Consider the following 25,152-nt stretch of genomic DNA (forward strand, 5'->3'; position numbering starts at 1 on the left):
AAAAAGTCCCCTTGTATACTTTAGAAGGAATAATGTCCTCAAAGAAAACCAAATAGAATGGGAATGTTTTAAGTCAGTTTTACCCAAACCACACTGCAAAATACTGTTGTGTTTAGAATAGCAGTGTGAAAAAAATCCATATAGCAGCTTTTATTTCCATACAAGCAAATGCATTAAGAACACTGCATATTTTATCCAAAATCGAAACACAAGGAATTGATCAAATTTGTTATTCCTTTACAGAAAGTGAAAGGGGAATACTAGCAGTGGAGTTCAATTAGTGAGGTAATTTCTTTCTGTGAAAAAAAACGTGTCAATTACAGCCAATGTTGTACATGCTTATTAATAGTGCATATCTCTTGACTAAAATGGGTCTTTCCAGGCATTGTTCAGTAGAACAGTGTACTTTGTTTTCCCCTCACCGATCACTTTTTTTTTTTTAAAGAAGTGTAGAAAATGATAGGTTGCTCAGGTAAAATGATCTCAAATGCTTTAAAATGGAAACCAAAACCTGAAAGATGTGAAAGAAAATGGTGAACTACTGTTTATTTGAATTGAAGAGTAGCCAAGATGGCTAAGAAGGAAACTAAACTAATTGAAGGAATGAAGGAGCCCAGTAATGAGCCAAATCTATTCTCTCATAAGAGGTATTTAGGTGGGATAATGTCACCCTGTATAAATGTTTTTTTTATCCTAATTGTGTATCTAACATGAACATGCTTACAAACTCAGAAAAAATGAATATGTAAAAAAAATAAACACTGCAACAAATATTCTTAAATATTGTTTAATACTTTTCTCCATTTCTGTACATCACAACACCAAGTTATTACTGCTTGGGAACACTCAATCTGAAGATAAAGGTAAGAATTGTACCCCATTTTATTTATACATATGATGTGCCACTGAAAAGAACACATTAAGGATATATAAAAAAATTTGGCATTTCCAAATATAGCAAAAAGGAAAAAATGCTAATGCATTGAACATTAAATTAATGTTGTGAATACATAGAATATCTTTCCAAATTAATGCAAATTTACACCCAATTTTTTTTTTAACTCTTTATATTAGACACATATGCAATGGCATCAAGCAGTTGACCAATTCTGAAGCAAAGGATTAGGACTCAAATACCTGTTAAAAAAAACAGAACTAAATAAAATATTAACATTAATCTTTGGGAGCCAGTGAACATTTGTGTACCAAGTTATTTTAATTGAAATAATAAATTGTCCAGCTTAAATTGTGAGACCACAGCACATAGGGCGCTTCTAAACTCTCACAAGATTCTCAAGTAGCAGCGCTCTCGGCATCACAACATTGCGTACAGGCATTGGTGAAAAACCCCAAATAAAATCTTTGTATCACAGATGCTTTTAACAATGTCAGTGCACTTGTGCTGTAGTTTTCTACTTGAGGAATGCAAAGAACAGGGTTCTTTCTGAACACAGGATAACACATGCAACATTTATCATTCAGCTTTGACAGACAGGTAAAAAAGGCAATGTATTTTCTTTAGTGCCTTTTTAAAGCTGCACATAGTTCTCAATTTAAAAGAACATTGTTAACATTCATATATACCACATTTAGAAATGCCCGTAGCATTTAAGCTTAGGCAGACACCAGGAACAGTATAATACTATTTTGGTGCCAGTTAAACATGGGTCTAAATTAAAAGTGCACTTGTAGGCCAGCTGTACCTCGTGGGATTTGTTGCTCCAGTAGCGCTCAGAGCATAGTCACATGGCTATGATCAGGCTCCCCTCAATATATTGTGGAATGGTCAGAGTCAGCCTAGTCTCCTGTAACTGAAAAGCAACACTGCACCTACATTGGTCTCCAATCAGCAGTAGAACACTACTCAAGGGGGAAAAAAAATATATTAAAATAAGATGCTGCCACCCATCTTCTAATGCTGTGGAAATTTTCCCCCAAAGGTTTCCATTAATGATAGCATTCTGTATTTCTCAAGTAACATCAAAGCAGAACAGAATTGTACAAAACCTAACAGCTTAACAACTTTGACATTAAGCTTATTACATAGAAACAAACTCTGATTTTCAAGCACGTTTAATAAACTCCTAAAAATAAAAGTTCATCAACAGAAAAAGGGACTTTCCATCCAGAGTGCATATAAATCAGTCAGAAATGTTTTCAATTTAAGTAACTGACAGTAGGTCATGTCGAGTTACACATTACAAGAGAATTTGCACACTTTCCTGTGGTACCAGCTTATGGAAGCACAATATGAACTTCAGGTAAATCATGCAACACAACTGGAGTTACAGACCTAAAAGAGTAAATAGTTATATTTTGGAATAAGTCACAAAAATGACCTAAAATACATTCATAAAATTAAACTGAGCACCCAATCTCCCAGTCATCTGTCAGGACTTTTTAAGTTATTCTTTTTCTTAACTTATTCCTGTTAACTGCAGTGGATGTAAAAGATGGTTACCATACATAGGCTCCATGCTCTGTATCAGATATTAGATAATTCAGACAATTTTTTTTAACGATAAGAAGACAACTGATGTGCACTCGGCATGCTCTGTGCTGATACTTTTAAGCTGCACAGCATCATGCAAAGATCTAGGTTAATGATTTTGCATTTGGGACAAATATTACATCCTTAAATTGGGAGTGGTGGTAATAGGATCCACTGACCTGTTAAAGTAGCACAAATAGATTACATTTTGTAGAGGTCTGCTACATATTTTAAACTTTATAATGTGTACTAGCTGTCCCCACTATTTATCCCAAAAATTCAAACATAATATAAAATTAGAATAGTTTTCCCACTATGCAGAACTAAATAAAAAAAGTTAAACATTGTGTTAATCTGCATGAATATCATATGCATTGTATCTGGCTGTGTATAAAGATTAAAAAAAAAAATGATGGAATACAAGATCAACTTTTTTTAAATAAATGGATTTGTCAAACATGTCCAGGTGGCATAAATAAACCTTGCAGATGAATTCACTCTACATTATGACAAAACAGAACTTTATTTCTTATATCCAATGCTTATAGACAAAGTACTGGAAATGTTCAATATCTAAGGCAGGGACATGTGTCTCATCATAAAATTTCTTCTTGGGTTGGATGCTGGAGGGTTAGGCACACATTGCCAGACCCATGTCGACTACCTAGTAGTCATCAAGGTCAAAAAATTCATCTTCTCCACCTTGGTATTCCATTCCTTGGAAATCAACTCTGTACCGCAAGATACCTGCAAAAAGCAATATTTGTGAGAAAATACAAGACAACAAAAATAAAACTTGTCATATTCAATTTTGTAAAATTAGATATTTAAAAACACAAATGTATTGTCCTATATGATAATATAGTAAACACCACCACTGCTCCCTATACTAGTGAAGGACATGGCTTTTAGTTTTAAACCTGTTTTAAAGTTCTGCTTTCTGATTTCTTCACTATGAGTAGGAACATAGGATCATTCAGGAGCAACACTTTAGTGGTCGTTGGAATGGTCATCCCTGTCGAATTCTGCTTGCTCCTACTTTTGGCTCATTTAAAAGATCACTCAAAACCCATCATTTCAAAACTTGCCTACCTGTCATCTGTATCAAACCCTCACTACCCAACCATTCCATATCCTCCCTTTTATTGTGTGATACATTCACCACTTCTTTGTAAACTCTTCTTGGCAGGGTCCTCTCCTTGTTCTGTATCAGTCTGTATCCGTCACTTGCCACCCCTAATTTTCTAATTAGTGCATAGATACTGTAATATATCACATACTGTAATGTGAAGCTACATGTGCCGTTCATCTCAAATTCTAACCAAACATTTTCAAATGGTATTCAGGGCAAGTACACCTAATATAACTCAATAGAGAAAAGTAGTAACACTTTAAAATAAAGATAGAATCCTTAAATGGAAAAAAAATTGTTCTAATAACTATAAACTAAATGTAAATGCTGTTCAGTTAGTGTAATCACAAATAGTAAACAGTTTTTTTATAAGCTACACTTTTTAAAGAGTGTACAGTAAATATAGAATTTTCATAATTCAATTCCTGGTTTACCTCCAATGCCACCAAATCCTTTCACAAATTGTGATCCTTCTTGTGACTTGTCTGTAACAATCTCCAGTGTTGCTCCAAATTTTTTGTAGTTATTAGCAAACCACTCTAGTAGAGGCATACTCTCTATTAGCTCATGTTCTTGTCCAGTCTAAAATATGAAATTCACAAAATTTAGTCCTAATGGAAAGTTTTTATTAAACAATAGTGACAGATGTGTTTCAGTGTTTTTGTCAATCAAAAGCAACCTTCACGCATCAGATAGCAGTTGGCTGGGATGAAAGGTTGTGCTCATCTCGTTTGAAATTCTAACATGTATACAGCGGCTATCTGATGACATTCATCAATCTGCCGGTGAATGACTGATTGGGAAAGATTGCTGTTCTTGAATTGCGAGATTCAGTTTAGCTTTTGCATGAAGCCAATCTTGGCTCAATCAAAGAGTAATTAAGCAATACCTGGTCTCTGCTATCCTTTAAAATGCCTTCTTGCTAATTAGCTTCGATAGCATATCCTCACCACGCAATTGCACTTCTGAGAACAGCAAATACAGAGGGGCAAACAGACACAACAAAAAAAACTGTTTTAGTTTATTATTTTGCTCTGATACTTTGCTGATTAGGGACAGCAAATATCAAGTCTTAGACCTCCTTTGTGGAGCTTTACACGGCTCCACATAAATTGCAGATATAGTTAAATGCGTACTCTGCAACAAAACATGCCATGGCATTTGCGACTATTGATATTTTGGTAGTAATGCTGTCACATAACCATGCAGTATTGACATATAAAAGTCATGGTTGATAAAGCAGATAGGGTTAAAAAGTAGGGAAACTACAAAAGTTTGTAATCAATGTTTACAAAGCATCTTGTGAAATGTTGTACTTTACAAAGTAAATGTTTAAAATTGTGGTACTTCCAAAATTACTGTGGAACAAACCACACTTTACCTTTCTTTTCAGATTAAGGTTTATGACCAAGTGTTCAGTAATGAGTTAGGGTTCAAGCAATTTAAAAAAAAGTGTTAGTCAAGTTATTTGTGACAAACCTGCACACTTATTTTCAGTGCCGAGTTCTGTAGAAAGAATTGAGAGCAAAATATTGTGTTTATAAAAAGTTCACAAATTAACATGTCATACCTCTTTGTCAGTGAAGTGTGATTTGTCCTTTTCCTGCTCTGGTGTTAAATATAGGACCTTCTCCTCTAAGGAAAAAATATACACCATTGTATATTTAAAAACATACACATCTACAACTTATTAAAAATACGATAAGTAAAAAAAACGAAAACAACCAACCTTCAGAGCCATTACATCTCAAGACGTATCTCATGATATCCAAGTTTTCATAAACTATCAGAATTTCTACAGCTCCCATTTCCAATGCTTTAAGTGTGTCTTCAACACCAAAACAGTACTTGCCTGTGTCTTGACTAATCTCATCAAAATATCTCCCTGTAAATAAACATTAGGGAATGGGGGAGGTAAATCATTTACAATCAGAAAAAAAAGAAAAAAAGATTAAAACGAATGTTAAAAAAAAAAAAACTAATCATGTCACCTGCACTATATTCAATATATAAAAAAAAATTTGCTCAATTTTGAAGATTTAAAGGCATACAAAGAATTTGACTGAGATACATGTCCCACCTTCTATTGTTTAGTAACTCGAAATAAGAACTAGGGAGAAATCATGCACATGATAAGGACACTGCTTTCTCAACGCTGATCACTGGATTTCCCAGTAGTAAACATTGTCTAGTGTTGTTCGCATTCAACATACCTTGAGGACAAGGGCAGTATGAAACATTTAAGATCATTCAGAATTCAATGGCCAGGTTTTGCATTTCTACTGGCTTTTACCGTAAAGAAAAACCCATTTGATGTAAACAAAAGCCCTTTAGACACTATGCTTTCTCTAGTTAATAGTCTAAACTTTACAAGTAAGGAAATTGGTTATTTTTTTATTCTTTATTTTTTTAACATACCTATTAACTTCTTCTCTTGGATAAATTTCACACTTGAAAGGACCTCTGTTGATAATTCAATTGCTTGGTTAAAGCCATTCTCTCCACCATATGATATATCAACCAATTTCAGGACCTTGGATTGCAATCGCTAAAAATGAAACATATTGTTATAAGTTTGCAATATTATTACTTAAAAATCACTATATTTTCTGTGTGGCTTGTATTAAAAAGCAGTGTTATTCCAAATGCAAGCTCCCTCTGAATTTCTTTTGAAACATTGGGGATCTGACAGTGCTTCCAAATCCTAATTTGAAAGTTTGCATTGGGTGTTTATATAGTTACATAGTAGGTCAGGTTGAAAAAAAGACATAAGTCCATCATGTTCAACCACTAGGGAAATAAACATATCCCAAATATAAAACCCTATAAGACATAGTTGGCCCAGAGGAAGGCAAAAAACCCTGGGTACAATTTGCTTCAACAGGGGAAAAAAATTCCTTCCTGATTCCACGAGGCAATCGGATGTTCCCTGGATCAACAGTCACTGTTATTTTTACTTTAAAGCCTTAATACCCAGTTATATTCTGTTCTTAAAGCAATCTATAGTAGTTGTTGAAACTACTTTCTGAGGGAGCCGATTTCACATACCTTACAGTGAAGAATCCCTTCCCTATCCAGAGATTAAACTTCTTTTCCTCCAAACACAAAAAGAGTGCCCTCTTGTTCTTTGTAATGATCTCAAAGTGAATAATGGGGAAGTGAGTTCTCCATATGGACCATTTATATATTTATACAGGGTGATCATATCCCCTCCTAAAAATATCTTCACAAGGAGAACAGATTCAGTTCAACTAATCTCTCCTCATAGCCGAGTTCCTCTATTCCTTTTATTAGTTTAGTTGCCTGTCTCTGCACTCTCTCCAATTCCACAATGTCCTTTTTGTGAACTGGCACCCAAAACTGGACTGCATATTCCAGTGTGGTCTGACCAATGCTTTGTACAGGGGCAGGATTATGTCCATCTCAGCAGTCTATTCCTCTTTTTTTTTTTAATACAAGAAAGTACTTTGCTAGCTTTAGATATTGCAGCTCGGCATTGCATCCTCTATGAAGTCTATGATCCACCAGAACCCCCAGATCCTTTTCCTTTTCCATTTCCAACCCCCTCCCCCCCACCCAACTGTATTCCCCCTAGACAGTATGAAGCATGCATGTTGTCACCCCCCAAGCGCGTAACTTTAAATGTATCTGTATTATATGTCATTTGCCACTTGGCTGCCCAATCAAACAGTACATCCAGGTCTGCTTGTAGATTATAGACATCCTGTATGGACTTAATTCCTTTACATAGTTTGGTGTCATCCGCAAACACAGAAATGGTACTTTTAATCCCAAACTCTATCATTTATAAAGATGATAAACAGTAAAGGTCCCAACACTGAACCCTGGGGTACGCCACTAATAACCATTAGACCATTCAGAGTATGAATCATTAATCGCTACTCCCTGGTTGCGGTTTTTAAGCCAGTTCTCTATCCATTTACAAATTGACTTTTCTAAACCTATTGATCCTAACTTGCATAATACCCTTCTGTGGGATATGTGTGTCAAATGCTTTAGCAAAGTCCACTCTATCAACTGCTATTCCACTTTTTACCTATTTACTTACTACCTCTAAAAAGAGAAAATTTGTTTGACAACTTCGGTCTTTCTTGAAGACATCCCGACTATCACTTATTAATTTTCTAGCAGAAACTCCTCTGTTCTTTATCAAACTCTCTAGGACCTTTCCAACTATGGACGTTAAACTAACTGGTCTGTAGTTAACCTGGTAATGACTTTGCTCCCTTTTTAAAGATAGGAACCAAATTAGCCTTACGACAGTCTATTGGTACCAAGCCAGTAATTAGAGAGTCACTAAAAATTAGAAATAAGGGCTTTGAAATAACTGAGCTCCCCTCTTTGAGGACACGTGGATGTAATAGCCAGATTCCCCTCCGATATCGGCCTTGAGCCGATTATCGGACGAGAACCATTGCAAGTGTGTACGTAGCCTAAGAGTCACCAAAAACCGGGGCCAATCGGGTCATAACCTTGCTTGTCTGTCATACATAAAAAAAAAAAACAAAAAAAAAACCAAAAACAAAAAAAAGATCTCACCTGATCAAACATGTCAGATTGACTGAGTTCTGTTTTGAAGTCAGCTGACCCAGCCAATACGAGTCCAGCTACATTTACTTTATCACCAGAAATAAAGAGCTGTACAGCCGTTTCTGCCACTTTTCTGACATAATTGTGGCGCTTCTCCATTCTTAGACGTGCAAAACGCAAAGCAGACTGCCCTCCTCTGCCTGTGTCAAAGAGGAAAAAAAATGAGATTTGTTACAAATATAAAATAAATGTCAAAAACTATTTTTTAGTTCCTTTACTTTTTTTCCACAAACTCCCTTGAATGCAACCAGACCCCCTACCAAAATACCTCCACAAAACTACATTTACTGCTGCCCCAAAGTATACATCTTAGATATTAACTTCTTCCAGATGCCTCCATATGACTATTCGAACCACAAGATTTATATAAGGTTAGCAGATGACCAACGAAATTGAAGGTGGGGGAGGTGCAAGTAATCTGTATTTGAGAGTTTCCATGAAGTATATTTTAGGATTTACTCTTCCCAGTTTTCCAGACAATTGTAAAATTTTGAATTCCTGATTTCTGCTTTGATGACCATAGTCAACTCAGCAAACAGAGGAAAAGGATTTGTGTAGTGTCTCTGTAGGTTGACAAGCATTCTATTTCTTCCCTAGCTATAGGATAATAAATACAATATATACACAGAATTAGCCCTTTCCATGCAAAAACTGATAGTCTGCTAAAGATAGACAAAACAAAAATTTTTATTTACAAAATTAAATAAATAATTTATCTTGTAATATTAATCGAAAATATAGTTTCAACTTCAGATAGTTGTCCAATATTTGTGCAAGTAGTATGGAAATCAAAGCATCACTTTGAAATTCAGTAGATTCTATTCTTTCAAAATCTATATGGTTTAGTGGGTCTTTCTAAAACCAAAGTTTAAAACTAGAAACAAAACCAAACCATTACCTTTAAAAGGGACATTTCGCTCAAGGTGCTGTAGGCAGGGCCACACAGCAAAAATTGCTGGACTGAGGACTATTCAAGTTCAAATGGCTATTTATTAGCACATGACCGATTCATTCAGATACTTACACCACTGGCAATAAGGCGTGCGTGTTTCCATTCCATTCCTCTCTATTAGGCTGGGTCTACATGGACGTCTTCAAAAACGCATGTAAACGTTCCAACTGCATTTATATGCAACTTTTATTAGAGTTTTAAAGTTTGCCGCGTTTTCAACGCATTTACGTTTTAAGTTCTTTTAAACGCGGGAAATCGTCCCATTGAAATGAATAAAAGCATTTATCAGCGTTAACATTTTTTTAAATGTTGCAAGCAATGTTATAGATAACGCTAATAAACATGCCTCAAGGAAACATCCTGGTGTAGATTAGCCTATTGGAATTTCTAACATGGGCTTTTAAAGCCTCGAGTTAAGCGGTGGGGAAAACATCCAGTGTAATTATTGTGAAAAAAATATTGTGCCATCTATATTTTTAAATAGGATTTATTTAGTGGCAACATATTATACAGCGCTGTACATTAAATAGGAGTTGCAAATGACAAGTACAGACAGTGACACAGGAGGGGAGGACACTGCCCCAAAACACACATGCCATGCGCCTAGCTGAGCAGTAACTACAAAAAACTACAAGATCACCTCCTACTCTGCCATGTAAGGATATTAACATGGGTGAATTACATATAAGTTTTACATTTATTCCTAATAGGAAAGCCCATATCAAGTTGTGTATCTATGGACCAATGAGGAACACAAGTAAATGTAAGGCCATACCTCCAAAAATATAAAATGTGTTTAAGGAAAGAAGAAACAAAAGTTTTTTTTGGCAGGAGATATATATATATATATATATATATATATATATATATATTAAAGTTATGTATTCAAAACATCTTCATACATAATTACATAGTTATACATTAGTGCATCCCTGGCCCAATAAACAGTCATGGGGTTTGAATGTCATAACTATACATAGTTGTGTTCTTTCTTTCCTTAAACACATATTTTGGTTAAGTGGTAAACTTGATAGTAGTTCAGGATTAACATCTTAGTTAAGGCTTGAAAGTTTAAATCTGGTGACAATCTGATTACATTAGTATGTTACAATATCTTCGATTTACATAGATACAGAAATGGCTAAAGGTCTACACACAAACACAGCTTTTAATATGTATTTCATCTGAAGTGTTGAGAATATCAGACTGCAGTCTTGGCGAACCATATACAGTAAAACAAAGTGAGAAAATATAAGCAAGTTTCTCGTGTTGTATAGCATGACAAAATACAGTTTTCACTTTACCGTGCTTCTTTGGAAGATCTACAGTGAATTTGTGTAGCACTTCTCTTGTATTTCCTTGAAGAGTTCCAAAAAGTGCCCCGCTACCATCTATTACAATGAATCCAAACTTGCTATCATCGGAAAGAAGAGCTGTGAGAGCCTGTAATAAAGTAAGTATAAAGAAAAAGTGAGTTTGGTGACTGGAGACAACTTTTGGAAACTTATGGAACACCCTCCACATGCCTGAATACAGTACTTACACATTTCAGCTACTGCAAAAGTATACACCTCATGGACCAAGGCAATTAACCATACAGCTATAAGCCTAATGATTTTGGCAATAACATTATTTAGGATGCATATACAGAATTGTTGGTTACGACAAGCATTTCTCTTTGCAATATTGAAAAATCACAAACAGGCACTGGGTATTACAGATGAATTGGAGCAGTTGGAATCCCTTATGGTGCAGGTGTTTAACTTGGTTTGAAATGCTTCATGCAGTTTCTCCAGTTGGTCTGTCCCTTAAAACGTTACATTTTTGGTTGCCAAAACAGGTCTTAAATTGATCGTAAATTCTCAGGACCTGTAGATTTTACACACAAGCTGGTTCCACTGCCCATACAGTGAAAGTAAAACCCTTTAAGCATCGAAAGAGAAAGGAGACGTTCCACTTCAGAAAACTAGCCTGCACTTTAGATACAGGATGTACCCAAAAAATGGAGACCCACCTTTGCACACCCTAAATGTCAATCTGGGGATCCAGTTGACGCCAATTCAGGTATTTGAAGGTAAATGTGAATATCCACATCTGTGGTTCACTTTGAAAACTAAGCAGTAAAATTTTCGCTGCAGCAATTATCTAAAAATTGGGAGGTTCAAAGTCAAGCCTGAGCCTGATAATGAACCACTGCAGTCACAATCTGGTTATAAATACTTAAGACTGTTGTGAAATTTTTTAGTTACGGCTTTACTACCACAGAGTAATCAGTAACCTAGAGCTGCATTTGCTTTTGCCCACAGCGGATGAAAAGCATTTATCATCAATGAAAAAGCTCTCAATGATGGGCCACTTTCGTCTTTATCGGTGTTTGGAAGACCAACAACTCTTTCAGTAACAGTGGCCTCTAAATATGGAAAGACATGTTCAAATTAGCCCTGTACTAAATAATTAGAATAAAAACTAAGGGAGTGCCTACAAAGATCTTCTGGAAGTGGAAGAACAGATAGAAGATGCTGACACTTGGCGCTGGAACATTGACAAAAGTGTTTTCCCAGTTTATTCCGCTTAAGATATTAACATGAATATAAATCCATACTAGCTAGTCACATATTGGCAGGTCCCACCAGCAGGATGGAAGATGTAAAAATAGCATACAACTGGTTACTGGTAGAGTTCTTAATTTTTACATGAACAGGCTCTACCATGACTGTGGCTACCATACTGGGTGGGCAATAAACAGATCCAAAATGGGGTAGACCACCTCAATTTCTTACTAAAATGGAAACAATTTTAATATGGATGGGGAAGATGTTAGATGAAGTGCGTTTTCAATGAAACGAAGTTCGAAGAAATTTTTTTTTTGCAGGCTCCTAGGTTCTAAAAGGCCCAAAAAGCAGAAACAATCGGCTAGTTTAAGTGTGGCACACCATGTCATTAGGAGGTAATTTCTTAATTTTAGAGTAATGGCAGCTCTCAAATTTAACCCCATTACAAGGAGAATAAAGGAACCATCGCATTTACAACTGCCGATACTTCAGAATCTACTAAGAAAGGCTGAGGGCAGTTCAAAGGTTTTTTTTTTTTTACTGACTTTACTATTAGATGAAAGTTGTGAAAATAGCATGTCAAAATGTCCTTTCCTAAAGTAGTTCACTGGTGTATTAAGCCCACTGCGGAGTTGTCTCTAGTATGAAGCACACTAACTATTCTGCAGCCTAATATTTATACAACTTTGTATCTGGATTATACCTGACTAATGAAAAACATTCATTTAATAGGATTAAGAAATTTTTGCTTAGTGTTAATATCTTTTAATCAGGGTTATACATTACATTCTACATATATAAATCTATGTCTTCTGCACACTGAGTGTTGTGGGAAAGCAGAGGTGGTTTCCCACAACACTCAGTGCCTGCTTTAGACACCTGTCTGCACTCTCCAGATATGCTCCTTTTTAAATATACTTACGCTTAACCTGCACACCACCCGAATATTAGGCAATCAAATAAATGGTCCCTGGAGCCTCCCTCTGCCCTGTCTTCAGCACACACAGGAAAAAGGCAGCAGTCTCTTCACAACTTTCTGTCTGCTACAAGAGCTTGGAAAAACTTAGATGAATCTAAGAAGCTGTTCCATTAAGTATTCATGATGAAATTGAAAGGCTTCTTGGGCGTATAGTGGAGGAATGTGTGCTTGTTTCTAAATAAACTGCAGGGCTGAGTATGTGTGTGTATAACGGAGCAATGTATGAATGTATATAGTGCAGATTGTATAAACCATACAAACTTCAAGGCTCTTGTGCAGGTTTCTGTGAACAGTGCATCTGTTCTTGTGTAAAATGTAGGGCACTGCGCATGTTTATGTATATGGTGCAAATCACATATAGTGCTCGGCTGTGGTTTGTTTGTGTGTATAGAGAAGGCTGTGTGTATGTGTGTATGTATGTATGTATGTTTGATAGACACACAATCATATAATCATGGTCCTACTTTATAAAAAGTGTATGCTCCTTTGGTTGGTGGAACATTTTATGTGTATATTGTAGTGAATTAAGCATCCCATTAATCATATTTTTTCCATTTTGAAACACAAAGTCTGCTGTTTAGGAGCATTTTACACTAACAAGAGACTGGAATCATTATGTGTGCCAATGTATTATAGAAGATGATCATGGTAAAGCATGTGATGAAAAAATTAGAAATAAAGTGTTGGCCATTGTTAATGAAAAAGATAGCAATGAAAACCTTCCAAATGTCTACTGGAGAGCAAACCCAACTAAGAAGATTCTTTACATCTGACAAAGTTACAATACCAATGACACCAAAAAAATTCTAAAGCCACATCATTAAAATGGCAGTAAATAGTATACCCCTATCATTTTCACATCCAGTCTTTTTAGACAAATAGAGAAATGGCTAAAAAAAAAAAAAAAAATTAAAAAATTTGAGGTTTTTTTTGGAATGAGAAAGTGTAAGGAAACTTAAAACTGAAGAAGCCAAATGAAAAAATAAAAATCCCTGAAGGGACATGCATAAGTGGATGCATGTACACAGAACATTATTTTACAATTATTGTAAAGCTGCGTACACACGTGCAATTCTTGTCGTTGGAAAGGATCTTTCACGATCCTTTCCAACGACAAAGGAATACACGATGCATGAACGAGTGCTGTACATACACCACCGTTCTGCTCTATGGAGAGGGGAGGGGGAGAACGACGGAGCAGCACCCCCCTGCGCGCTCTCCCCCTTCCCTTGCATTAGGATCGCTCGTCGTTCATCGTTCGTGGATCCGCCAGGGTGGATCCACGGACGATGAATGACGCCGACTGTACACACGCCAGATTCTCGCCCAATATCTGGCCGATGCCGATTATCGGGCGAGAGAAGCAGCATTAGATTTGAGGAAGGCTTTGGATGATATTGCTGAAAAACGAATCTAAGCTTAATAAAATTTGACATACGCGTCATGCAGCTGCTCTAATTGCAAAGTTGAGACAAGTAACTGTTGCAGCCAGGGCCACTAAAACAGATGCTATTATAAAGGGAAGTGCTGGAAAAAGCAATTCCAGATCAATCAACAAGCTGGGAAATTACTTATTTGATGATAAAGCGTTTGCTTGAGCTAAAAGACTTTCTTGAAGAACTGGACAATGAAAACACTAAACTAAAAGTCAGTGGGTGCAAGAATTAGAAAGGCTTGCAATATAAACTTCCCACATGGCAATCTTTTTTTGGAGCTTGATATTTTGTCTGAACTAAAGTGGTGGTGGTTGGTTAATAGTCGGTAGTATTGTATCTTCAATGAAGAAAACACAGGGTTCTTTTACTGGATAATCAGATCGTGTTAGCGGACATTTATGTTGAACCAACCAACAAACTGCTATTGGAAAAAAAGCACTGTGACATAGCATTATGCAAAAAGGGGTTACTAGCTGAAACACTTTGTAGCCAACTTGGACAACGTGTAAAGGAATGAATGACTAAACAGACAAAACGACAGTAAATGTCAAATCAAAGAAATTCCTTGCTAAAGGATTAAAAAAAAAGGTGAAAAGTATGACTGCTCTCAAAGTATAGAAGAAGCTATCCTTTTTATTCAGACAATGTTAGCCATGTGGCTCGAACTGTAACAGCAATGCAACCCACCCAAGTCCGTGTTGAAAGACATTTTCAGCTATGAAAATATTCAGATCAAATTTAGGAGCTTCTATAACAGAACACAGAAGCAGTTCCGTTCCCGAGAATGGCAGTTAATTTTGGACTATATTTACCAACTATTTTACAGTTATATGCCAAATTTAACTAACATTTAGGCCATTTTAGTCTATTCAGTTCATGCCTGTTATCTAGTTTTGCATAGTTCCATCCTCACACTCCACATCTGGTAGCCACTTGGGAAATCTGTTGCATTCAAACTTTTCCTTTCTTGATAAGCCAACTACTTGGATGCAAATTAGCCCTTATAAATTGAACATCTTACACTTCTATCACCTAAAAATTAATCTGTCCCTTAAAACCCACACTTCTTGGGAATATTATTCTATTTTGCCATAACCGTTTACAAGTGACTATTATAACATCACAGAAAAGCGAGAGAACATAAATCCTCACCTATATATAAAAGTTGTTTCTGCACTTCACCTACTCAAACATCAACAACCGAGCACGACATAAGTCTACAAAAATATCCTGAGGAAGCCAATAGGCGAAACGTGTTGGGTTTAGGAGAAAAACACAAAGACTCAATGCAATATTGTGCATCGCTTTATGTTTATTATATTGTACCACCCCACTTAAAGACTTGCTGTTTAGCACAGGTGGACTGTATAAATAATAAAGATACTTTGTTTTGAACGTTGTCTCCAAAAAGCCGCTCGTTGTTTGTACCTCACTGGATACATATAACCTTACTAGTTAATTTTCCTAGGACACAACTTATGAAGCAAATAAAAAAAATCATTACTTTAATCTTTGCACCCACCTAAAATTTGGATTTTTTATTTATTAGGATGATGCTCTAAATTTGAATCAAGTGAAAACATTAATAAAATGTTGTAGCACCTTACCTCAGTATGAAATTTGTTGTCACACAAGTACAAAGATGTGTTTATTGGTTTAAATGGCTCAAAATCAATGTTTACTTTCTTCTCCTTTCCTTCTTCTGTTACAATTGTTCCACAATAAACAACTAAGCCATTTGGTGGTACTAAAAAATAAAACATTTTAAAGATTGACCAGATGCACTATTTTATTAGGTATATTTTTGTTATATCATTTACATATAAAATAATGTAGTTACTTTAAAAACTGATCCCATTTCCCTTGCAAGACATCAAAAAAGTGTAAACCTATGTTATTTTAAAAACTAAGAGATAATTTGTACAGGTATGAAAAAATATGGAATCAGTTACATATAAAAAGCAATGAAAGGTTGGTAGTTCAGCTTTCTACTCAACTCTTTTTAGCTGGGTGCACCATCCAGCATTTTTAAGTAACCACAGAAATACTACTCTGTAAAGTTGTGTCATAATACACAGATGTTGGAAAAACGGGACATACCAAGAAGGTGGGCATTAGAAAGTTGAATTAATGTATTGGGGGGGGTAGAAAGCTGGAAGAATTAAAGGGCTTTCTGGATTCTGATGGCAAAGTTCTCCCCAGTTAGACCTGGGCAGGTGAGAAAAGCAAAACTAGGATAAGAATGGGACACCGGCAGCCTCATTCCCATCTGCTTGTGCTGTGGATTCTATGAAGAAAAAAAAAACCCTACAATATGTATCTGCACGAGTGGGCGCGCGTAATGACATTATCGGCAGCACAGTGTGATCACTTTGTGTAACTGCATGTTCTTGCAGTCCTACAACAAAATTTTCAGGGTGTTCAGGGGACCCTCATAGCTAGGAGTAAATCCTATTTCAAGATTTTAAGAATTTTAAAATAGGTGGACCACAATTTTAAAAACTTGTGAAAATACAACATTGGGAGTGTCATTTCAAAAATAAGTGAGCCTAGGGGCCTTTAAATGAAAATGCAAATTGGGCCCCCCCCCAGGGCCACTTACATAGCAAGGAGCACTGGGGTGGGGCCCCTAAATAGATAGCTACCTGTCACAAATCTATAACTGTCATACTAGGTTACCGTCTGCGTCTCTTCTTATGAATCCCAGTTTCCCCAGAATGGTGGGGTGTACTAAACCAAAAATGTAGGTGCAGTGAGAGTCACTTTTGGCTAACCCCCCTCCCAAATGTCATTACTTTAGCATCAAAACATGAAAAATCCACCATCAAAATGCACTGCCCTGTTACACATTTCTGCCCACTTCTCACACTTGAACCCCAATGGGGAGATGTAAGAAACTGAAAATATGTGAACATCTGTGACCAACATCCCCTAAAATTTCATCACATTAGAACCTAAAAAATCTGCCTATCATAACGAAATTGGGTTTCTGGTACTGGAAGGGTACAGTCATGTGCAACAGAAAGGCACATATGATGGGAAGAGTTTTTTATGTTGTAATTAAGATATGGTGATCAAAGCTTGGGGGGTGTTAACCACAAGTACCCCCCCCCCCCCACTTGCACCTATAATTTAGTTTACCCGCACCTCTCCATTCTAAAGAAATTAGGATTCGTGGTAGGGAAGTAGACAGGTATTTGTAACAGGGCAGAACATTTTGATTCACAAGGTATTAAAGCCTAAAATCCTTTTTTACAAGATCTTTAAAACAATTTAAAACAAGTGTAGTCTGTTTGAAAAGCCACCCCCCCCCCCCCCAAAAAAAAAAAAAACAGTTCAAAGAAAAAGGCTTTTCATATCGTAAAACAGAACATACTATTGACCTGCAAAAAAAAACTTAGCAAGAAGTGCTGTGCAATCTGCACTGCACCAATACCCATCACCAACTTGATTGAAAATGTTAAAGGAATCTACACAAATATATAATCTTCTTAGATATATGGATAGGTAAAGTTTTAGGTTCAAATTTGAAAACAAAAATAAAAAGATACAATATTCAGAACACTTCAAAAAGCAAAAAAAGTTAGGAAAATAACACTCACAGCATAACATTTCCTATATGGATTTGTGAGGGAGTAAAACTTCCCAAAGTGCTGCATTAGCAGCATACCAAAGACACCCTCACCTTTATTATAGAGCTTAAGTCTCTGTTGCACAGATGTAATTGCTCCCAGTACTGAGAGGCGGTTCACACGAGACTTGATGTTTGAAGCTGTACCAAACTCATCTGCCAACATCTTGGCCACCCGTGAAATTTGGTCTTTCGGAGGAATAATCAAAGAGATCATACTGGTGCCATTCCTATGGGGATCAAAATATGAATATTTGTAAGCAACAAAAAATGACTATAATGTTTAAGTTACTGCAGAATAAACGCTAGATTTGTTGATGGGCATCAGAATAACACTGGTGACTGGTATTATCACTAGAACCAAGTAGTGTGCCCCAATACTACTATAGTCAAAACATTGGTTTAACAAATAAGTCAACGTCAGTAGACAACCAGCACAAATAAGTTTTGATCCAGCTGTAAATTATTATTCCGATATGCCAATTCTCTTAACGCCATCTAACAACTAGAGGCTTACCAACTACTGTCCAAATAGGACTAGTCATTGCCCACATTAGACTCTATGACCATTCAAAATTACCATGTAAAGAGTGGTCTGATTTCAAAATCAGCTATTTAAGAAATACCAGCTGTGAGAAAATGAGAGGGGATTCCTCTAACGTTGGGAGACTTCTACCAACTGTGTTGCATCCTTAATGTGCCACTGGGGAAGTTTCACTTCCTTTCCCAGGAAGGATTTTTAACACTTTTCCACTCTATACAAATCCAAAAAAACAAGGGTTTTGGCCAAAAATACACTTTAAATGCAAGTAAAAGTGTCAAGCAGCAAAATATTAAACGAAGCAAACACTGAACAAATACTTGCATTAAAACAAAAATATGATAAAGCTTGTGTAGAGCAAGGACAGGTGACCTTTTTCACACAGTAAATTCAAGGGATGGCAAATTCAGCAAGGGGTTTACTGGTAAATACTTTGCATTTGTGACACTGGCTAGTTAAAGACAAGTGGCCAGCACTGCCTGCTATTTTGCTTGCAGATCTTTTTCCTCAATGCCTTACAATTACCTGTTTACAATGTGTCTACAAAAATTAAACAAACTGGAAGATGCAGGTACTGTTCTTTTGTGCTGCTCATGGCTTTTTCTCAAGCACAAAGTGGGATCATAAAAAGCACAAGTGCCCTATTGCTTGTCCCTACTACGGCTGTGGGCTGTTTTTGTGCACAATACAATGTTTGGCAGTCCATTCTTCAGAAAGCGCTATGCAAAGCAATGCACACATCAGTGCATTGTTAAGGTAGGTTCAGACCTGCCTCTGAATAGTACCACACACTGACACCCCTATTCATTCCCTATAGGGTTGCCACAGGGAGAAGCTACCCAAGTAACAAATGCACCACAACCTAACTGCAGGTGTGATCCTAGCCTTAAGGTGCATCAATAAAAAAAAGCAAGGCAAACATGGACACCTACACACTAAGAGGACCAAGCCCTAACATTTAACACTGCACATATACTGTCAAGGGGCTTTAGGCAAGGATACCTCTTTTTTGTAGGACAAGAAATTAAAGGGTACTTGCTTAGGCACTTTTTAATATGTCATGCTATTGATAGGTGTAGTTTAAGCTCACATCTGCAATACAAGACATAAGCTTATTTTAAACCTTTTCTAAAAGGCTTTAAATTTAAAGTGATCAGGGCAGATGAACACTCAAATTTGAAATAAAAAAACTGGCAGTCACTATAGTTAGAGGCAAGTTAAAGAAAAAAAAAAAATTTGATTTCTGAGTTCAATGGTGGAAATCATTTAGGGAATGTTCAAATGAGCAGAACTTTTACTGTAGCAATCAATGCTCTGGTATCTACTGGCAAAGACTTGGCACCCAGGAACAGTTACAGCAAGGCATTTTCAAACAGTATAAATTTTCTTGAATTAGGAACTGCTTGCCTCGCCAACTGCTTCCAATTCTAGTACAGGTTGACAATCAAAAATCCGGATCCTTCAGTTTCCCGGCATTATTTCAGATCGCATGTTCAATACAGGGACTGCAGTACACGGTTTAGCCACCAATGTTTTGCTGGCACTGTTCTGCAAAAACAGCTGTTAGGTCTGGCTTGCTAAACTAACACGTTGAGGCATCCCTGCTTCCTGTTCCCTGGAACTGTGCCAGATACCCACGGTGCTGCGAGAGGAAGGCTGGCCTGTGTGTGGAGGTAAGTATACAAAAAAAAAAATCTGGAATTTTCAGGAATCCGGCACTCCTCAGGTCCAGAGATTGACAGATTTTTGAATGTCAATCTGTATATGAAGGCAGCAAACTGCCCCTGGAAACAAATGTAACATCTGAGGAAAAACATGCAGTCAGGTTACATACACAAGAATGACCATCCCACTATGCTCTTCTTTACCCTAAATGAATCATGGTCATTTTCTGATCTACCCTGGAGGATCAGGGAGCGACATTGGGGCACTGCTGTACAAATGTCAAATTTTTTTTTTTTTTTTTTTTTTTTTTTTACAACCTTAGCCTAGAGATTGCAAGTACAACATTTTTGTTATGGCTAGGTTTAGATATGCTTCTGGGAATAGACTGCCATCTGCACCACTTAGCTAGTTCTCACAGAACTGAAGTTTTAACATTTTACATTATACTATATCATTTGCACTTTTTGTATTAAAGCAGAACTAAGCAGTTCGGGAAAAAAAACCAAACATCTTTACTACTGCAGATCCCTCTGGAGCCATATGCAGATGACAACAGAGCAAGGTTAAGTGTTGTTTTTTTTTTTTAGGTTAAAGCTACCCCAAGCTTGACTCGAGAATACTACTTTCTGCAGGTAGAATCCACCGCGAGTCACATTCGGGATTACCGCTAGAGATGTTAAAAGAGATTGAGAGTCTTTAGGTAATAGTAAATAGTAATAGGTAAAAAAAAAAAAAAAAATTTATAGTCTACCATCAGCTATATTGTTTAACCCCCTAGCGGTATTCCCCAGCACAACTCAGAGTGGATTTTCCAAGCAAAAAAAAAACATAAATCGGTATTCCCGAGTGACACACGGGGTACCTTTTAACTTAAGATAAAAAAAAAACCCACTTACTTTGCTCCAGTGTCGTCCCCTGGCATCCTGCCGGTCTCGCAGGTCCTGGGGACACGTCCTTCCTCCTCGATCTCCAGCCAGCGAATGCAGCGGCGATCTCCGGTGTTTCTTGGTGGCGTCGGTGCAGGCGGGAAATTCAAATAAATTTGTATTGGATTCAATACAAAATAGCTGTATTGAGTCCAATACAAATAAATATTCATAGAATTTATAATTATATTATATTATACATGCTACTGTAGAGTTATATTAAAAAAATAATATTTAAAAATGTAATTTTTGTGTTTTGTTATTTAACGTTTATTAATAAATTTGTTAAATTTATTAAATATCGGTGAGTTAAGCCTGGGAATTATAGCCTACAATGAAAAATAAATTTCCATGCAAAAAATTGTACGGCTTTTTGCATGGAAATTGGACAGAATTAGACCGCTAGGTAGGTTAAAAGCCTGTCTGCTTTGTTAGCTTGATTGGCTTGTTAAAGTGGAAATAAAGTCCCAGTCCCACATTTAACATGGCGATTCAGGCAGGAGATGTCCCTCATTAACTGTTCTTACCTGCCTGATCATTGCTCACGTGCAGCTCAGTGTGGGTTGCCAGGTAAATCTGTCAATTCTGGCTTCCCTTATGGGTGCTGGAAACGAATAAACTAAAGAGCTGCTGGAACTAAATAAACCCATATATGCATCTGTAGGAGTTACATCACAGGCAATCAAGATGGACAAGATAGTTTTCAGGAAGAAAAGAAAGGCATGGTGCCACCCTGCAACAGTTTAGGAATAGGTAAGGATTTGAATGTTTAGTTCCACTTTAAGAAAGGCCATTAAACAGTTTTGGAAGTTAACTATGCAACCAGGCAGGTCTTTAGTAATAAGGTCAATATACCTGCATGATCCCATTTTCCACGATTAGGCAAATAGACACTTCTAGTGGGTCTCACATTTTTCCTACCAACCACCACATAAAAGGACATCAGAGGACAAAGGAGAAGTAATGTGGAGGTAATCTGAAGAAACCAAATGCTGCAGGAAACTAAAGCTACGTGCACACGTCAAATTTTTCTCGCCCAATAATCGGCATCGGCCGGATATCGGACGAGAATCTGGCGTGTGTACAGCCCACGTCCTTCATCGTCCGTGGATCTGTCCTGGCGGAGCCACGAACGATGAACGAGGAGCGGTCCTAATGCAATAGAAGGGGGAGAACGCACAGCAGGGTGCCGCTCCGTCGCTCTCCCCCTCCCCTCTCCATAGAGCAGAACGGTGCTGTATGTACAGCACTCGTTCATGCATCTTGCGGTTCTTATCGTTGGAAAGGATTGTGAAAGATCCTTTCCAACGACAAGAATTGCACGTGTGTATGCGGCTTAACAGATATGTCAATTTACTGTTGAAGACTTCTGCAGCTGAATTCCTGAGCAACAGAACCGAGTTCAAACCTTTTAAAAGCATCTACCATTAGAATACTAATTCTGCCCCAAGATGGTGTTTACCATAATGTATAAGTATGCACAACATATGTGCACATTTTGGCACACTCTCCAGTACTGCATTTTGTGCAGTACTGTTCCTTCTTACAGTCTTGTTAGTCCTTGGCCTCTTTCTCCACATAAACGCGGGAGTTGCTGAGGCCTGGAACAAAATCAAGTTAAAGAAAAAATTGTACAACTGAACTGGGCTGATAAGATTTGAAACCATCCAACATGTGAAACTTGGTCATTTCCACACATCATGCACTTTTTTTCCTTAGTTGTAAAAGGAAGAAATACGTTGCCAAATTCACTGCCCAGGTACTCTGACAGAGTTACTTCTGGGCACTGCAGATGGATGCACCCACATGGCCTGATCCCATAGCACTTGTGTTACTGCTGCAGTCTGCTGATCCTCCTCTGGATCCTAAGAGGACCCGCTGCTATACAGCAAAAAGGAGGTGTCCATGTCATACAGTAGACTAGACCCCTGCCCCTTATAAACACAGGAAGAACACCCAGGACTAGAGAAACAATCAACTGCAGCTTTGGATAAAAAAGGAACAGTTTTTTGTAGCAGATTTTATAGGAGAATTTGCCCTAAAAATCAATTAAAAAAAAAATTATAAAATGCAAAAAGGTGACTAAGTTGTTAAATTTCCACTGAACTGCAGTCAATAAAAAGGCAAACGTTGCATTAGGACATCATGGACAACATTCATTCTGAGCGTTTATTCTATTTTCTAATCAGTGATCAACAACTGCATAACTTGGAGTAGCAGCCACTATCTAGAATGGGTACAGCATTTGCCAAAATGCACTCCTGAAGAACCAGCAATGTTCATATTTGACAAGCTGTGCGATTGGTCACTATAAAAGCAGCTTAATAAGTAACTGTAATTGAGGAAAAACAGTTAGGAGTTTTGAGACCTAAATGATTGCTGACAAATAAATAGCAGGTGTACAAACACAGCCCAATTCAATAAGTACAAACAGTCTGTTCCAGGTTACACTACTTACATTTAAAGTTAAACTATGGGCCGCTTTCAGATGTACCCATATACAGAAAGACCCCTCTCCCCTACACCCTTATTGGGTTAAATGCTTGGGGGGGGGGGGGAGAGATAGGTAAGGATAATTCAGGAATTCAGGATAATTCATTTATTTGTACAGAATCTAAAATAAGGGCCTGTAACATCATGCAGAAGAGGAAAATAGGAAATAGGGGTAACATATGTCATATGTGTATTTACTGCACCTTCAGTCTCATAGTTGTGTATCTGTTGTGTGAGATTAGCAGTTTGAGGCAGTCAAATTAAAGCATACCTAAACTCAGAATTTTTACTTTACATAAAAGAGTAGACCTTTTTTTTTTACATGTAAAATTTTGAGCACTACCCTTTAATAAATAGGAGCACAGAGCCTCCCGGGATACCTTCGCCACACATCCCGGGGGCTCCTGGCTTCTCCATCTCCCGATCTCACGCCTGCGCAGTGCGAGATTAGATGACGCAGGAAGAAGAACCCGTATAAAGAGAAGATGTCAGTGCCCGGCACTCCCTCTGCGCAGTGCCAAAGACAGATACTGGGATGACGCAGGACCCGATGGAAGAAACCCCCCGATGGACAGAATGATCTGTGGTATTGAAGTGTGACTTTTGTTTTGGGTTCACATTCGCTTTAAGGAGTTTGTGAGACACTTAAGTGTCACTACTACTACTGCTCACATTGGCTCTAACATAGGTAAACAAAGCCCTCTAAACACAGAGCCACATTCTATGTTGGTGCAAATCTGCATTCAACATGTACCACTTGTAAATATCACAGCAAATTAAAACTAGACCGACAGCTAACCTCTGTAAAAAGGACAAGAAAGTCAAGGGTATGGAAAAATCGGCCTGGTTTTTTTTTCAGCCGTCTTTACTCCATGCCCCATCTATATAATAGGATAACACATTTGATTCAGTCATATTTGATACATACCCGTCATCACATTCAGAAAGCCAATGCCATCACTAGACATTGATTTTGCACATACCAACCATATTCTAATGTATTAATCAATATTAGAAGAAAACATCATGTTCCCATTTGGCAGTCCTCTGGTTTCTAGATGAGTCTGTACACAAATCTACATTTCTCTGAGCAGGCCTTAATACAATCAGAGATTTAAGCTAGATCAGAAGTAAATGTTGGGTTAGATCTGAACAATAGGCGAATAAGCTGTGATCACACAACGTACATGGGCAGCACATGTCTAGAAAGGAGAATGGCCAGCAGAGCCCTGTGGAGCCGGCGTGCAGTGTGGGTGAGGCAGGCGCAGGGAAGCTGAAGGAGCAGCGTGCTCGCCTAACCGCGGCCTTCCCTGCCTTCCACGGCTTCCAGTCTGCTCCAAGTCTCCACTCGCCATTACATTCGCTCACACTTACCCTCTGGCCGCCTCCAAGCTCTTAATCAGCTTCTTAATTTTCCATATCTCAACGTTCCTGTCTGCCGCACTCGGATCGTCCGCCATCTTCTCTCCTCCTCCTCCTGATTAAAGCCGAGAGCTGTTCAACAGAAAACCACACGGTTAGCAACACGGCGCGACTCAATAAAGTCTTACCAGCGAAAAGAAATAAAAGCGGCGACGCTTACCGGTCCCCTTATCCTCGGCTTTTAGCGTGGAGCACAACGCCCGCTTTCAATGGAGTCAGCCCCAGCTCCCAGATGTGACGTAGAAACCGGCTTCTTTCTTCGCAGCGGCTGCTGGTGCATGTGTTGCAATCCAAGCTTGCTCACATGGGTCCATGAGCTCA

The 25,152-nt window shown here is 37.6% G+C and overlaps 1 protein-coding gene across 1 annotated transcript; it reads right to left on the reverse strand.

The window, feature by feature from the left end:
* Positions 1–771: 771 nt before the first annotated feature.
* Positions 772–25,152, reverse strand: ETF1 (eukaryotic translation termination factor 1). The gene is made up of 11 exons (XM_072400795.1): positions 24,992–25,152; positions 24,784–24,903; positions 17,839–18,014; positions 15,761–15,900; positions 10,491–10,629; positions 8,184–8,374; positions 6,042–6,171; positions 5,353–5,508; positions 5,194–5,258; positions 4,058–4,205; positions 772–3,238 (listed from the first exon to the last, which is right to left on the reverse strand). Exons 2-11 carry the CDS (start codon positions 24,867–24,869, stop codon positions 3,156–3,158), a joined length of 1,314 nt encoding a protein of 437 aa, XP_072256896.1. The 5' UTR covers positions 24,870–24,903; positions 24,992–25,152; the 3' UTR covers positions 772–3,155.

Source organism: Pyxicephalus adspersus, chromosome 2 (genome assembly GCF_032062135.1).
Source record: "Pyxicephalus adspersus chromosome 2, UCB_Pads_2.0, whole genome shotgun sequence".
NCBI classification, from domain to species: domain Eukaryota; kingdom Metazoa; phylum Chordata; class Amphibia; order Anura; family Pyxicephalidae; genus Pyxicephalus; species Pyxicephalus adspersus.

Excerpts from the sequence above, each read along its gene's own strand:
- ETF1 (XM_072400795.1), bottom strand. The coding sequence starts at position 24,869 with ATGGCGGACGATCCGAGTGCGGCAGACAGGAACGTTGAGATATGGAAA. Across the intron at positions 15,901-17,838 it reads ACTTAAGCTCTATAATAAAG|TACCACCAAATGGCTTAGTT; the intron begins GTGAGGGTGTCT and ends TTTATTTTTTAG. Across the intron at positions 3,239-4,057 it reads AGGATTTGGTGGCATTGGAG|GTATCTTGCGGTACAGAGTT; the intron begins GTAAACCAGGAA and ends TGCTTTTTGCAG.